This window comes from Lampetra fluviatilis, chromosome 50 (assembly GCF_964198595.1).
Source record: "Lampetra fluviatilis chromosome 50, kcLamFluv1.1, whole genome shotgun sequence".
Taxonomy (NCBI): Eukaryota; Metazoa; Chordata; class Hyperoartia; order Petromyzontiformes; family Petromyzontidae; genus Lampetra; species Lampetra fluviatilis.
The window spans coordinates 676,800-692,503 of NC_136324.1; the positions used below are offsets into that span (position 1 = coordinate 676,800).

The 15,704-nt window shown below is 42.7% G+C and overlaps 2 protein-coding genes across 3 annotated transcripts; one reads left to right on the plus strand and one right to left on the minus strand.

Moving 5' to 3' along the window:
* Nucleotides 1–3,994: 3,994 nt before the first annotated feature.
* LOC144948595 (non-histone chromosomal protein HMG-17-like) lies at nucleotides 3,995–8,669 on the minus strand. 2 transcript variants are annotated; one of them, XM_078878175.1, is made up of 6 exons: nucleotides 8,513–8,669; nucleotides 6,351–6,395; nucleotides 6,209–6,238; nucleotides 5,925–5,978; nucleotides 5,663–5,753; nucleotides 3,995–5,016 (listed from the first exon to the last, which is right to left on the minus strand). In XM_078878175.1, the coding sequence occupies exons 1-6, from the start codon at nucleotides 8,528–8,530 to the stop codon at nucleotides 5,003–5,005; spliced, it is 252 nt and encodes an 83-aa protein (XP_078734301.1). In that variant the 5' UTR covers nucleotides 8,531–8,669; the 3' UTR covers nucleotides 3,995–5,002. The 2 variants fall into 2 exon arrangements, with proteins under 2 accessions (XP_078734301.1, XP_078734300.1); XM_078878174.1 differs by having other exon boundaries at nucleotides 5,616–5,753.
* Nucleotides 8,670–9,298: 629 nt separating this feature from the next.
* GET1 (guided entry of tail-anchored proteins factor 1) lies at nucleotides 9,299–15,434 on the plus strand. The gene is made up of 5 exons (XM_078878176.1): nucleotides 9,299–9,444; nucleotides 11,813–11,978; nucleotides 13,974–14,041; nucleotides 14,269–14,383; nucleotides 15,030–15,434. Exons 1-5 carry the CDS (start codon nucleotides 9,352–9,354, stop codon nucleotides 15,101–15,103), a joined length of 516 nt encoding a protein of 171 aa, XP_078734302.1. The 5' UTR covers nucleotides 9,299–9,351; the 3' UTR covers nucleotides 15,104–15,434.
* Nucleotides 15,435–15,704: the final 270 nt, after the last annotated feature.

The window sequence follows — 15,704 nt, forward strand, 5'->3', positions numbered from 1 at the left end:
TCAAATGCACACGTACATAACGACTCATATGGAAACCCGTGCTGTGGAGCACAATAAATTGCATTTGGAAAATGCTGCAAAAAAGGACTTATGAAAATCGGTAGCCAATTATGCTTAAAGTCACTTCTACACTGTATACAGTTGTACAATCGTGAATTTCCAAGAGAGCACGGCCCCCCTAAATACTGAAGCTCCAAGCATGCACACTGCATTTAAACATTATCTAAAAATAGGCAGTGGTGTGCGCAGGGTACATTCTCCTGTGCTGCCACTCCAGTAGAATCGAACACATTCAAACTACCCTCATGTGATTCTTAGAAAGTCAGCAGGCATTCTGCTACTAGCCAATGGAGGAATATGGTATAATGGGATGTCACCGCAAAGCTATACTGCATATACAAGGCTCCCATTGAGAACTAGGAAAGCACATATTTTGGATCAAACATTTCATATTAACAATTGGCTCTCATGAAACAATTACTGAGATTGTTTGCGGCTGTGCTGTATTGTTCTACAATGTGTTTTCAGCTGGACGGTATGTTCTGCAGCATGTCTGACGTTTCTCTCCACATGCTGGGAGCTACTTCAGGAATCGAAATCCTCGCACGTGAAGTAAACAATCTGAGAGACAAACGCATCAGAGAGCTGTATGAAAATGCATCAGAGAACTATATAGCACAACCGTAAAAACCTATAGGTACGAACTTTTATTAAGGACAGTTTCTGAAAAAGCTCCCAGCAAACGTGGAGCAACACGTTGTACAACATGCTGAACACACAGTTAGACATTGTGGACAGCACGCTCTACATCCAGAAAATACATCAGAGCTAAACTAATGAATTATAATTATCTATTAATGAACTTATCGAATCAGCCTGTGCTGCTTGATGACCTGCCAGTGTTGAAAGCATGGCAATCCACGACTAAATTGCGTTCTTAATGGTAATTACACTGAATCGTGTGGTCTTCTCAGGCGTGACTGTTAAGATCTTTACTTTATTACAATGGATTATATAATACCAGGCTTACCAGGTTAAATGCTTTTTCAGATTACCAATCTGCAGATTAACAAGTCTAAAACAGTGTGCAATAATTCAGCAACCACAGCAAGAATAGCAATGTAATCCAAGTGCAGAATATATTTTATCATTATACACAACAGGTCATCAGGGGGCTGTTATTCACTTGCACAGACTATGTTGGTTCGGAGGGTGCAATGAAGTTGGTTCAATTTGAGCTTCTAATTTGACATAGGGTGCTTCGCTAAATGTTCAGAGAAGCCATAGTGCAGTTTGCTTTTTGGGGTCATTCCCACATCACTTTATATAAGATGCATTTAATATATTTGCTTACATTATGTTAAATGTAGCTATATGCGAAACTGCGTGTAATTGTCAATGTTGATACTTTAACATTATGCTGATCACATGATTTTTGTATGAACTTAATCAAGTAAATTCCCTTTGCTCATAAATGAATTTTACTTCGGATTGAAATTGTTGCCTTGCATTGCTTCCTGGGTATTTTTAGATACATGCTAGACATTCATGAAACATGGACAGACTGTTGAAATAACAGTAGACAGCTTGCGTATGGGTCCTACAGTGTAGAGGTCTTACACCTGCCACCATGAAACCCTGGTTCTCCACAAATTGCTTTCATGCCTTGGGTCACAGAATATAGCATTGACTTATTAATAATTTTGTCGCACGAAGCCAACAACTTATTTTTGCATACAATTAAAGACCACGTGCTCTAGAAACATTATTTGGCTTAACCTAGAATATGCAATAACCCTGATGCCACGTACAATGGTTAAAACAATAGGAACCAAGGTAATGTGACCGCAGCTAACAATTAACATAATAATTTAATTATTCATCATAAGGTGATTTCAAACTACCCTCTTAACAATTACAAATACTGTACTGAAAGTGTGGACACAATTACTCAGTTCAATGTACAGGTATCCCTCGATTTACGAAAGGCATGCATTCTACAAAAATACATGCGTGAAACGAAATTTACTAAATTGGAATGGCTTTTCCTAGCAATGAAAAAAACTATGGATGTTTTTGGCTAGACGATCCAAACCTAAAAAACTACACCTATATAATTTTTCATATTACAAAAAAAGAATATTACATTAAAATGATTGATTTATAACCAAAATACTTAACTTTTCAAGAAACTCACCAAAAGATCTGCATGTTGGAATAAATGGAAAGGTGATGTGGAGGCGTTACTGTTCCTCTGATACCGTCACGCAGTCTCTCGGTTCTATCTCGATGTAATCGAAGGGTTTACAATTTGTGAACTACATGAATGCAAAACCTGATCAACAGAACGTTCGTAAATCGCGGGATGCCTGTAAATTATCACTCAAATTTATGCACAGAGGTTGTTTGATGGGAAACATAGGAATCCATTCCCTCGGCACTCTCCTTTTCAGATTCTCACTCATATCTCGACATTTTCCGATGGTTTTTAAGCAGACAAATGTCAGTTACATCAGTACCAACAAATGTACATTTGTGCAGTGCAATTCACCATAACATACCAAATTATCTCCCACGTGCACGAGTGAAAGCCTGGACACCCCAGATGCACCACTGCAACATAGATATTGCCACGTTGAAACCAGGACATTGTAAATATTGAGCACACAATTAAACCACAGTAAGCAAGACATTGCCACCTTGAGACAAAAGTTGTTCTACTAAACACCAGTGCTGCATTACTATTTTTAAAAGCAAAAAAGGCCACAATTGTAATGGTTCCTATAAAACAGCACCATTGTGTAGCTAACTTCAAACAGGTAGTAATGTAAAAATGTTCAGGGATGCAGAACAGATATATTGTAAGGTTTTGCCATCGACAAAAATCTCTTTCCTCGTTATGAACCAATAACAAGCAACACATGCTTAAATGTATAGAACGTTGTCAAAATCGCCAATCGTATAATTAAAAATACATTGTATCTTGACTCATTCAAGTGTAACATGTTGGCACTTTCTCCATGTGCTTAAATTGCACGTTACATGCATAAATTTTGTATAAAATGAAAAAGTTTCACCCTCCCAGAATTCAGTAAATAGGACTATGGCCCAATTACTTTTTAAATGCTGGATTACAGCACCGTTAACCTGCTTAAATGATTTAAAATTAAGCTTCATACACTACCTGACCACATTACATCTTCAAGTCCTTGCAGCCACATTCCACAAGGTGGAGTCACTTGAACTTTATACTCATCCTTGGTGAGAAAAATGCAGCCACCATTTTAGCAAGTTGTCATGTGCATGGCAAAGCAACATGTGAATACATCTTAACTCCAGTTCCAGAACCTACCACAGTAAAGCATTCTGCAATGTCAAGATGGTTATTTATTGGATATATTTGCAGAGAATTAAAGACTGCTGGCAAGAGTCAAGTACCGGAGTTGAGATGAATCTACTGTATTGGATTAAAGTTCAATTGATCTTTTGACTATCCACCTCAACTACCACATTTTGACGTTTTAGATTGCCATAAAATCAGAATGCCAACGTAACCTACAGTACATCAACCATGGCACTTTTGTTAATGTAGTAGCAAAGCTCAAAATACATTTACACCAACAGCACCATTCCACAAACCGAATTTGAAACCGAAGTTCCAGACCTGTTTTAGGCCACAAACAAGCGATTTTAAATCAAATATTTGACATTCAAACCAGTAAAAATTAAGTCGCAAAACGAAAATACGCATGGAAAGTTATCAAACGTGACAATTACTAGATGTGCAATGGTAAAAAAAGGACATCTCCAAATGCAACCATGTTGAAGTGGCTTAGCCTGGTTTCCTGAAACCAAAATGTAGCTTTGTACACCTGAACTCATAGAAATTCAAGTAACATAAGTATAACCATATCACAATTGTTTCCATACACCAAGTAGTTTGCTCACGCTTTCAAGATGTAAATAAAGTAAAGTTCAAATGAAACGCCGCATATCATGCATGTCCCGAAGCACTTTAATAAGTTGCTGTGTGCGTACTGAAAAAAATCTTCGTTAAACCAAAAATACAGAACAATGCATTAGAGAAAACATCCACATTTTATTTATAATTGTAACGGATCCAGTAAATATTTTCCAGGCATTTCTAACAGCTATGTTGAGTGTTGGGATGATAGGTTACTGAAACTAACATTACAACAGAATGGCATTTGACTAAGAGAAGAATGCATTGTCAAGAGACATTTTATTTCCAATGACAAAATTACATCATATTTCACGTAAAATTATGCATTCATTACCAAGCCGTATAAATGTAAAATTGTAACTTTCATTTTAGACTCAACTGCCTTGCGCACACATGCATTTAAACCACAATTTATGCAAATTATATTTCTAAGCTGCCGTTTAAACCACACAAGACCAATAATGCAGCTAAAAATAAAGCTATCATCCCAACACCACCTTAATGGGAAGGAAAAAAATCCTCTTTTTAAAAACACCCCACTGCTAAATTTAAATTTTACAAAAAACACACAATGTTATTAAAGTTAAAAAAGGATGTCATGCCAATTGGTGTACCGATCTTAAAATGTACTTTATAATGAGAAACTACTGGTTAATACTACTGCATGGTGGGAATGTTGCCACTGCTGTGTTGTCTAAACTGTTGTACAACACATTTAGAAGGCTGAATAATAAGCATTCCTGAGCATTCCAACTGGCCTAATACAAAGCGGGATCCAAAAATAGCGTCATGTACACTGGGCCGAGGACACTCTACTTGGAGATGGGCGTAATAAACTGGCTTCCTCACAAGGAATGCTCAGGTCTGTTGCAGCCTTAACTAATGGAACAAACTATGAGGTGGGTAAGCCTAAAAGCGGGTTTAAAATCTGTAATAATAATAAAAAAAGGACAACTGTACAGGAAGCTGGGGATGTCACAGACTAGTTAAAGCGGACGAGCTGAGAATGAGCTTCACTTGGAGTCGCTTGCTGCTGCCTCACTGGCTTTTGTCTGTGAACACACGCACACACACACAAAGTCTCAGACAATGAATGGTAAAAACGGTTTGTAAAACATTAAGTGATGTGTTGCACATGTGCAACATCTGAACAGCATCGATTAGATATAGAATAGTTAAATGGTATAAAAGATAGTTCTCAATGCATGTTGATGAAATGCAATGGATATTTAATGTGTCGGAAAAATAGAATAGAAAGGTCTGGAAGCCGCTATGCGGCCGAGATTGAGACACGACAAAAGCAGATGATTTGCACGGACAAGAGAAATCTACAGCGCCACCCTCCCCATACCTTCAGTAAATAAAGTTGTGATTAATCAAAACTAGCTAATGAGTTTTACTTTTACTCAAAAAAGGCACCCAGCTGCTCTTCAAATAAACAGCATCGCAGCTTCTTCAGGGGGAAGAATTGCCTTTGCACTTTTTCAAAGGGCCGGGCGCACAGCACCTATAAAGTCACATCTCCTGAATCCAAAAGTAATGTAAAGAGGATTTAGTTCAAGTGCCTTCAGATTTCTTCTGTCGATGCAGAGGACAGCGAGCAAGCGAGAGCAGGTGATTAGTGAAGCAAGCTGTGGAGAGGGGGGGTTACCTCCTCTCCGTTATCAGCCGTAGCGGCAGCAGCAGAAGCAGCCTTGCCTGCATCCTGCTTGGGCTGCTCGTCGGCCTTGCCCTTCCCCTTCTTCCCCTTAGCCTTCTCCTCCGCAGGCTTCTTAGGGGCCTTCTCCTTCTGTGGGCAAGAAAGAAACGCACAACCACCTGGTCAAGCCCACGTAACGCTAAATTTAGTACTTGACTAAGCACAAATGTCATCGAAAGTGGATGAAGTGAAATGATGACAGATTAAATAAAATGACAACAGCACGGACGTTCAGGAAAAAGTAAAGAAAGCATTATTAACCTTGGGGGCAGCAGCCTTCTTCGGTTTGGGCTCGGGCTTTGGTGCCTGGGGGCGCTGTGGAGGAGAGTCCATACACACGTCAACGCATGCACCACAAGACTACCATCCATTTCGCGACCAACACCAAGCACGGCTTGTGATGAGAGGCAACGCTAACGTTACACCCCGTCGAGTTACCCATAACTCGAAAAATACTAAGCAACCGTGAGAATACATAAATTAATAAAACTTGCAATTAAAATAAGCAATCTAAAATGTCTTGTGAGAATGCATTCAAGCCTTACTTGTGAAAGCCTGACAGACCTCCTCTGCGGCTGAAAAAAGTAAAGAAACATTAAAAATGTAAATACAAAAATTAATCACGTTTAAGTACATGTATTAAAAAAAAGTGTTCAAGTTAAGTGTAAACAAACTGAGAATACAAACCTCACTCTTCGCCTTCTTTGCGTCTCCAGCTCCCTCACCAGCACCCTGAACGCCAAGGCAATAATCAATTAGTGGTGATAGCGCCGCCCCGAGAGCTGCAATCATTCACGTGACCAGACTCCCGCTCAAACACCACTCCGCGCCAAAAATACAAAAACATAAAAGCGCGCGCACACGCAGAGTCGTCGTAGCAGCACTAAAAACCCCGCGAATATATAAAGGCACCTGTCCACCCCCCAATGGGGGGTCATTAACAATAACCTTCAAAAACGGCAGCGGCCAAATAGCGAGGGCTTTGCATCTTCTTCTTTGCGAGTTACAATTCCAGTTCCAGCCGGTTCTCTCAAAACAAAAACCCCCACCGCCTCCTCCTCTCGCAGGGGTCAGAGGGGACACACACCGCAAACTTCTTGTGCACAACAGCCGAAATATTTGACAAAGCCAACAACTATTTCGAGGAAAGAACTTCTAAATCCCCTGCCCCCCCCCCGACGGTAAAAAAAAAATACATCCATAGGTATTTTTTAAAGTAAAACGGCCAAGCGACGTCCAAAACTGTTTCAAAGGCGCGCTCTTAAGTGCACGGGTATTCGTTCGGGACTGCAAAAGTTGGAATGGCGCCATTCCACCCCTCGTGGCTGCCACCACAACCACTACCACCACACCCCTCGTGGTTGTAGCTGCTACCACCACCACACCCCTCGTTGTAGCTGCTACCACCACCACCACGTTGTAGCTGTTACCACGACCACCACACAGTTTGTGGTTGTAGCTGCTACCACCACCACCACCCCTCGTGGTTGTAGCTGCCATGTGCTGCCCCCCCAAATTTTGGGCGCGAATTTCGGTTGGGGTGACGTCATCACTCGTTTTGGAGTTTCCCGCCTTTAGCGATTTGAATTAGCGGGAGATGGGAGGGATAACGAGTTCTATAATTATAAACTTCGTATGTTTAATAACCGCAAACGATGTGATATCGGTGAAGGGGTCCGATTAAATTGAATACATTAGTTAATAAAAACACTTTTATCGGGTTTATTTTTTTATATCACAACCGAGCCCTCCCACCCCTTAAACACATTGTTTTAAAACACTAAACATACAAGGCGGGTTAGCTGATGTGCATTTCGCCTTTTCGCGCGTAAACACCACGCGCGATGTGCAGCAGCAAACCACAACAAATGCGGGTCCGTATTATTATTTTACCATCGCATTTAACCCCAATCCTCGTCTTCGTCTTACAGCAGCACGACGCGCAGTTGACAATAACGAGTTGCGTAATTTTTTTTGCGTGTGAACGTTACGAGAGATAAAATTAGCAGCTCGAGTCGTGGTTTAGTGGGGGGGGGGGACGGACGAGGCGGCCCTCGGCGTCCGCCATTGTTCGCCGCCTCCTCTTGGCGCGCAAAAATAACGCGGCGCGGAGCGCGGGAAGAGGCGGAAAAACCGCGCCAAAAACGTCGTCTAAACCGCAAAACCTCGGAGAAATATCGACTAAACGCTTCGGCAGAGGCGGAGAAAACGAAACGCGTGCCGCTTATTCTGTGGTGCGTCACACGGCTACGAGAGGTGGTGGGGGGGGAAGGAGCGAGCGGAGCCGCCGCCATCGAGCGTTGCGACATCGCGACGGAGGTGGAAAAAAAACATCACGAAACCGCTTTATAAGCCGCTGGAGCCCTCGACGAAGTTTAAACTTTGTTATTTGTCAAGGGGAAGGGAGGAGAAGGAAATGGCAATCGAGCGTTGGTTCGGGTTAATGGTTATTTAATTTTATTTTATTTTAATCGCGGCCATAAAATGTTGGGCGTCGGAGACGAAGACGACAACGACCACGAGAGGCGGACGACTATCGCCTCTTCTTCGCTCATTAGCATTTTAATTTATAAAAACAGTTAACTTGCACGCACGTTAGTTTAACTCGCCGTTAATTTTATTTAAAATGCAATGAAATTTATGTTAGAATTACAAAAAAATATTTACTCAACAATTACCGCCATTTTATTCGCGTTCCTCTCCCCCCCCCCACGCGCGTAAAATTTACCTCACGACCTCACTTATTTCTTCTTTAACAAAATACAATAAAAAAAACTCTACCTAAGCGCATTAAAGCGTTTATATATTTTTTTTACAACCCTCGTGTTATAATTAAGCGCGAGGCTCACCTTTCTCTTGGTGGTCATGTTTGCTGTAGTAGTGGTGGTGGTGGTCGTAGTATCTCACAAGTCGGCAATGCACCGCCTCGCGCGCTGCGTCTCTGCCACAAATGCGCGCGCGCACAACTCAAGTTCCCCTATACAAATACGATGCCCTCATTTGCATAATTTATGCTAACGACATCCTCAACCGTCCTTTCCCGGCTTCGCGTCTGCTCTCATTGGATGGTTTGAATTCGATTTGGCCAATGAGCGGCGAGCGGCGCGCGCGCCCGTGCACACGCAACCCCCCCTCCCTCCCCTCATAGTTGTTGGAGCGACCCCGCCCCCACAACCATTGGACGCGGCCGGGTGGGCGTGAGCGCAGTGACGTCATCGCGCTCACGCCCACTTCTGTCGAGCGAAGACTTTTACACAAAAACAAGTTGAATTCCGTTGAGGTGGGAAAACAAGTTGTTGTTGTTAAAGGAACGTCGCGTTTTAAAATCGCGCACAAAAAAACGAACGACCAAAAATCCCCATGCCCTCAAAAGGAGAACTTTGACCGCACCCACCCCCCTCCCCCTCTGCAATGGTTCAACGATGGTTGCAACCATAACCCACAACGCCATTGCAATTCTCACACCGCATAAGCCAGACGGTCCCTTTGCATTTAGATGCACGTTTCTAATTGGCTTGCGTCGGTTCGAGACGAACGCCGTTCTCGCAACCGATTGGTTGTTGGCGCGAATGGGGGGGGGGGGCGAAGCGAACGTGACGCGCCGCGTGCCTATGCGCTGTACGGTATCCAGAGCCCCCATTGGCGCCCATGTTGTGGTCGTGTTGAGGCGTGGAAGGCGGCGAGGGCCATGGCGGAGCACGCGTGCGGCTGGGCGGTGGTGCTGTTCGTCGTGTTCCTGTGTAACCTGTGCAGGCTGCTGCTGCCCGCGTTCGCGCTGCTGGTGAGAGGGACCGTCGTCGTTGTCTCTCCTTTAAACAAAAGTCCCCCTTTTGTTCGCGCCACGGGCACCTTAAGACTGCGCACTAACGCAATGTCACGTCCCTACTGATCTAAGAGGGGGGAAACCCAACACATTGTTTATCTCTCGCCGTGCTGAGGGGTGCTCCGGTTGCGTGGTTCGAGCTGTCTGGAGACGTAAGTTTGAGGCTTGGATAACGACATGAAAGCGTCTAAAGTCACTCGTGGTGCAATGACGTCGTCACGTAGAAGATTTGACGAAGTGACGTGGTGGAGATATCCTGAACGTAAACTTTAAATTATTGTTTTCGTACAAACACCGAGCTTAAGGACGTCGGCGGACATCTGTTACCACGGCCTGGGTGTGTGTTTACAAAGTGTGCTTCAGGTTGAGTAGTCGTGGTGAAGTATGGTCAAAAACAACCAAGGGTGGCACTCGTCCAGCAGTAGAAATTAAGAAGATTATCGTAAAGTGTTCTGTGTCGTGCATAAAACATCCACCGGTGTGTGAGAGACGTCAATGTGGTCTTGCACAGGCCTTGTAACGTGTTTAGTTTTCCTTCCCCAGCACCTCCGAGTATCAAGGTTGGCTACATACGGTGCGAAAGAAGTTTGACACGCATACATTGCAGGAAGTCAGCAGTGGTCCTTTAGCCATATAGAACTTTCAGTGCACTAACCACCCCACCACTGTTAAGAACAACACCATACTAAGATGTGCTCGTGCTGTCCTTAAATAAGCTCATCTCCTGTTTGTAGTCCTACGCCTGTTGTGGAACTCTCACATGCGGATGGTGGGGGCTTGCATATCTGAAAGACAACCACTGTTGAATTCCCAACAAGATGGTACCTATTTATCTACCCCAAAGGAATGATGGGCCGAGTCAACACCCAGGATATGAAGAGACTCACAAAATATGAGTTTCTTCATGAGCTCATCCACGAGGTTTCGATGTGAGAATCTAAATGAAAGATTCAATCATGGTTGTCCAAAATGTATACACATTATTGCACTATGAATTAGATAGTATTCTTACCCTTTGATGGGGTGGAAGAGTGGCACAGTGGTAAGCACATTGCATCATGAACCCAGTGACCTGTATTTGATTATTGGCTGCAGCTGAGATCAGAAAGAGATATATTTATAAATATGCGTTTCGAGTTTTTGGCTGATATAAATTTCCACACGATAAGCCACTTCATTGGGCTATCATTTGAGGCCAGGTCTCCTGAAAATGAGCTATATAGCTCAGTGGGCCTTACCTAGTCAAATAAAAAAAGTTTAAATACCTATATAACCTCTTGCCACGGCAGCTCTCACCTACTTCAGAATTTTCTTGCTGTGGTTCCACCTGATTAAGATTGCTTGTGTTGCGATCGAAACGTCGTGATTTGTATTATTTTATTTCTACCTACGTGACTACCGAAAGAACCAATAAGTATGGATTCCTGCAGTCACGAAAGCTTAAAATCAAGATTAAAAGTTTAAATAGTTTAATTATCTCTCCAGGCCCTGTGTTCCCCCTTCATCATACACCGAGCAGTGTGGTGCAGTACCATCATTCAACTCCCTTGATTAAAAAAAATGCAGGGAGGCCTTTATCCAGCAGTGGACTGAAACTAATTATTGTTATACCCTTTGTACATATGCATAAACACAGTACATCATGTGCAAGTATGTATATTCGTTTAATAAAAAATCAATGGATTTCTGTTCACTTCAAAATCTTAAATTCATCATTTTGCTGATACAAAAATGTGAAATGAACCTGGTGGATGTGTAACGGTGGTTCTTTAGAGGTTGCTTTGAGCACTGGACGTTGGTGAGACTCAGTATTTTTGTTAACATAGTACACATGCTCCCCAGGAGCATTAACATTGCCATAAACTGGTGTGCAAACAGTTCATTTGTAGGTGTTCCTCAATTGTATCCCAATTGTGCTATTGGTGTCATGTTATGAGACCAAAGTATCCATTTGGATCACACATGCTAGAGAATGGCCCACAGAAGCATACATCAGAGCAACCTCTGAGATTCCTTCCAGTTACCTGGTCCACACAGTACAGGGCAGCACTTTTCCACCCGCTCTGCCACATGAGGGCAATGTTCATTGAGTAAATATAATATTTTATTTCTCAGAGCTGGAATTTAACCAAATGAAGTGCAGAATATACTTTTTGTGCAGTTATTGCTGACCAAGCTGGAACTGTCAACTTGCTGAATTTGAGAACCCAGTTTAAGCACAGGCAGCTTTCCTGGATTCAAACCCACGATCTCTGCAGTGGCAGACAATTGTGTATCTTAGCAATTGCACTTGTTCCCTTCCCATGTTTTTGCGTGAATGGTGGAGTTGGTGCGGCTGACACAGCCGGACTCCGGACGGGAGCTGGAGCTGAGGGAGGAACTGCGGAAGATGCGGCGGGAGCTTGCCACCATCAGCGTCATGGACGAGTTTGCGCGCTACGCCCGCTTGGAGCGGCGCATCAACAAAGCCAGCGATGAGCTGAAGACCTCGCGTGCGTTCCGTCTTTCACACCACTGCCAGCAGCGAGCGTGGGGCTCGGTGAGATTGGAGGCCGCAGGAAAAAGGGAACTCGCCCCAGTTAGCGCTAGAGACGTTTTAAGATGAAAGCAACAAAAATAATACTACTTTAATGATCAAATATTGTCAATCGGACCATTTACATGCGATGTTTGACTTTATTCATATATCTTCAGACTAGTGTTGGGCCATTCCTGTAAAATTGTATCCAAATTCCACGATCTAATGAAGGCTATTATGCCAGCAGCAAGCAATTGCAGGGCTGCATATTTACCTTTACAATAATGCCATTACAATTCCTTGCAGGGATTGCGATTCCTCTGGATTATTCCCAGGTTAAAATGTCCATTCACTGGAATGGAGTTCTAATGGTGAATATGCCATGGAAGGAAATGTTCAATATAATTGCCCTTGCTTGGAGACAGGAATTGCCATTGAAATGAATGACATTCTTTGAGAGCTGAGGAATCACGCAGTGTATAACCATATTCATTTAAATGGTTGATATATGATCCTTATGGCGGTTCCCCGGGCTACCAAATAATACAAAATGGCCGAGGCAATTAAATATTTTATTTCTGGGACACTATTTTTTCCAGGGGTGTACTTAACGCCGCGACTGTTGTAGCAATCAATCCGAAATCAGTGCTACTCCACGATGTCGAAACACAGCGAGGACGATTGCACTGAAACCCTGAACGCTCGTATGCACCATAGTTGATTGTGTACAGCTCAACGAGATGAGTCGATTGCCGCAATCGCCGACCATCAACAGACAAAAAATGACTGCATCACATTATGCGAGAGCCGGGGTACCGCCATCAGGTTCATATGTGTCTCCAACTGAATGGGGATTCCTTGGGCGCCTAAGAATCATCCAGTAGGATCATTGAAATTGTAGTCCAGGAATTGCCATTAAAATGCATGGCCAATTCCTAAAGAGTGACATCAAAATGAAATAAAATGTATTTTTCAAACACTCGTTTTTCATGAAAACATCAATGTACACTAAAATATCGGAATGATAACTTAATGTTTTTCCGATGTTCAATGTTTTTTTCGTGTTAACTATTCACATAAAAGAGCAATGTAAATATTAAAAAGCAATGTTTATTCTCAAATAAAATAACGAATAATAAAATAGAAAAGCGAGAAGTCCAGGGTCAACGCTAAACCAACAGCAATCTTAAATCTACTTTTCAGTATATTCACTTTTAACCTATCTGCACTATTATACAACTCTCCGTGGTGTTTGTAGTGGGACTATTTTTTTTAATCGGAGGGGGAAAAAGTTTTTTTAGCATAAAATCAACATGGAAAGGAAAACATCGACGTAAAAAGGAGAGGTCAAGATCCACCATTCCCACGATCTTATTAGAAATTGTGTTCAATGATGATTATTTAATCGCGATTCCACTTTAGGAATTGTGAGAATCAGCCAGGTCCACTTAAGACCAAGTGTTACTCAAGTTGATGAGGTGTTTGATAGCAACTGCATTTGGGTTTAACTTAAAACGTATATTTTTTTATCGAATACAATGGTCCATGTGTCTTTTTTTGCTTAGGTCACGTGATACTTTCATGCCAACGTGACAATCTTGTCGGATTGTGCAGGGTTATTTTCAATAACTTGGATCGAAAACTACCACATGGCCTAACCCAAAAACAATTATGTTGTTGGATTTGTTTTTGGGTTTATTCTGCTTTTATGCACAGTGCATAAGTAATTACGTTTGTGCAGGACAATCATCCTCATGGAGTTGCCTTTGTGTTTAGCAGCATTGCATATTGTCCATTTGCCACATTAATGCTTTTGAGCAGTGTGAAAGGAGAACGAACCACTTAAGTGTTGTTCCCACACTCCACACACGCGAACATCCATTCATTCCCGTTTATTATTTGTATGTGGGGTTTACATTGAGAACCCCCTTCGGCCCACCGTTGAACATTATGTTTTTGGTGTTCACAGTTCAGGCACGAACAACCCAGCTGACAACTATGAAGTGGGTTATAAACATCTCCTTCTACACTCTGCAGGTGAGTGTGCAGTCACACCATTATTTTAATGCGAAATTGTGTAATTCGCTTTGCATCCCGACACGAGTGATGTTGCGTAGTGAGTTAAAGGTTCATTAATCTAAGTTCATTCATGCATAAATAAGTAATACAGTGGTCTACATGGTTCCTGAGGGACTTGGTAAACATCTTCATGCGTGTTCCATGTTTTGAGTATTACCGGTGCATGTTGTGTTTGGTAATGACAGGCAGTGGTGATGATCACTCTGATATGGAACTACTACTCTACACCGGTGGCAATGCTCCCATCCAAGTGGGTCTCACCTCTAGAAAAGCTCGTGGCTTTTCCCACAGGTGTCCCAGGTCAGAGCGTCTTGTGTGAACCGTTACGCATCATAACTGCTGTTTGCAGAGTGTATGTCTTCAAGTGCGCCAGCAATAGTATGAGTTAACTTGACAAGCCATGGTTGCCTTCACAGCCTGAGTCGTAAGTGTGCTTGCCATGAACACAGTGCCCAGAATCTTAGGTTAAAGTCACACACTGACCTAATAATTTCGACAGTTAATTCATCATCAGCTATTGTCAATCCATTGCGGGATGAAGGCCTCTCCAAATCGCCGTCATCTCTCTCGATCCAGTGATGTAATAATCCACCCGGCACCTGCGCACAGGCCGATTTCATCACGCCATCTTCTCCTTGGATATCCTTTCGGATGTGTTTCATTCCTTGGCTGCCACTGTCACTTTCTTGTCCATTGACCATCATGCCTGCTAACAACATGTCCTGTCCAAGCCCACTTTTCTTATATTTGTTTTCCCTGCGCATGTTGCCTGATCCACGTGTTGCTCTTCATGTCTGTCGATACAATTCCAAGCAGGCATCTGCATACTTCTTTGCACACTTATTTGTTTGTGTTCAATTTATTTTACAAAGGTACAGCGAGTGAAACTGAAGGAGTGAAGGACATCTGTTCAGCTGACACTGTCATCTTTCGTCCCCACTTGCAGGAGGCATAGGCATCACGTGCTGGCTGCTGGTCTGCAACAAGATTGCAGGCTTACTCTTCCAGCCGTTCACCTGAGACTGCATCACTGAAACTCTCCTATATCAACTTAGGGCGCTTCGAGGCACAGCTCCGCCTGCCCAGCCTTACCTCCAGGGGGTCGCTCTAATTGTGCGACGGAGTTTTTTTGGCGGACGCAGTAAAACCTTTAACAGCGACTCGCACGTCTGGCAGACTCGCTTCTTTGCGACTAAGTATTGCTGTTTACTTGATTTTGTTACCCTTTGTTTTTTTTAAACGTGCAGACCTTGATCGATGTATATATAATACCCAGGTCATGTTGGACTATTTATTATGTAAGCGAGTAATCAGCCGTGAACAAAATCTTTGCATCAAAAATAAATGTGCGTCAAAAAATACATGTTTGGTGACTCCTTTTGAATGATCAAAGTGTGATAATTTACCACTCATTACATGTTAAGAGGTCCTGTTAAGTGCCAATGTACGCACACTGTTAATTATAACCGTTACTATTAATTTGTAAGGATGAGTGGTAGCATCGTGGTTAGTGTACTAAACTACAAACTGAGTGACCCGAGTTCCATTCCCAGCCACGGCTAACATCAGGATACTCAGCTAATATTAAGCCAGCATTGTTCTTCACACTGCAATATGTGAA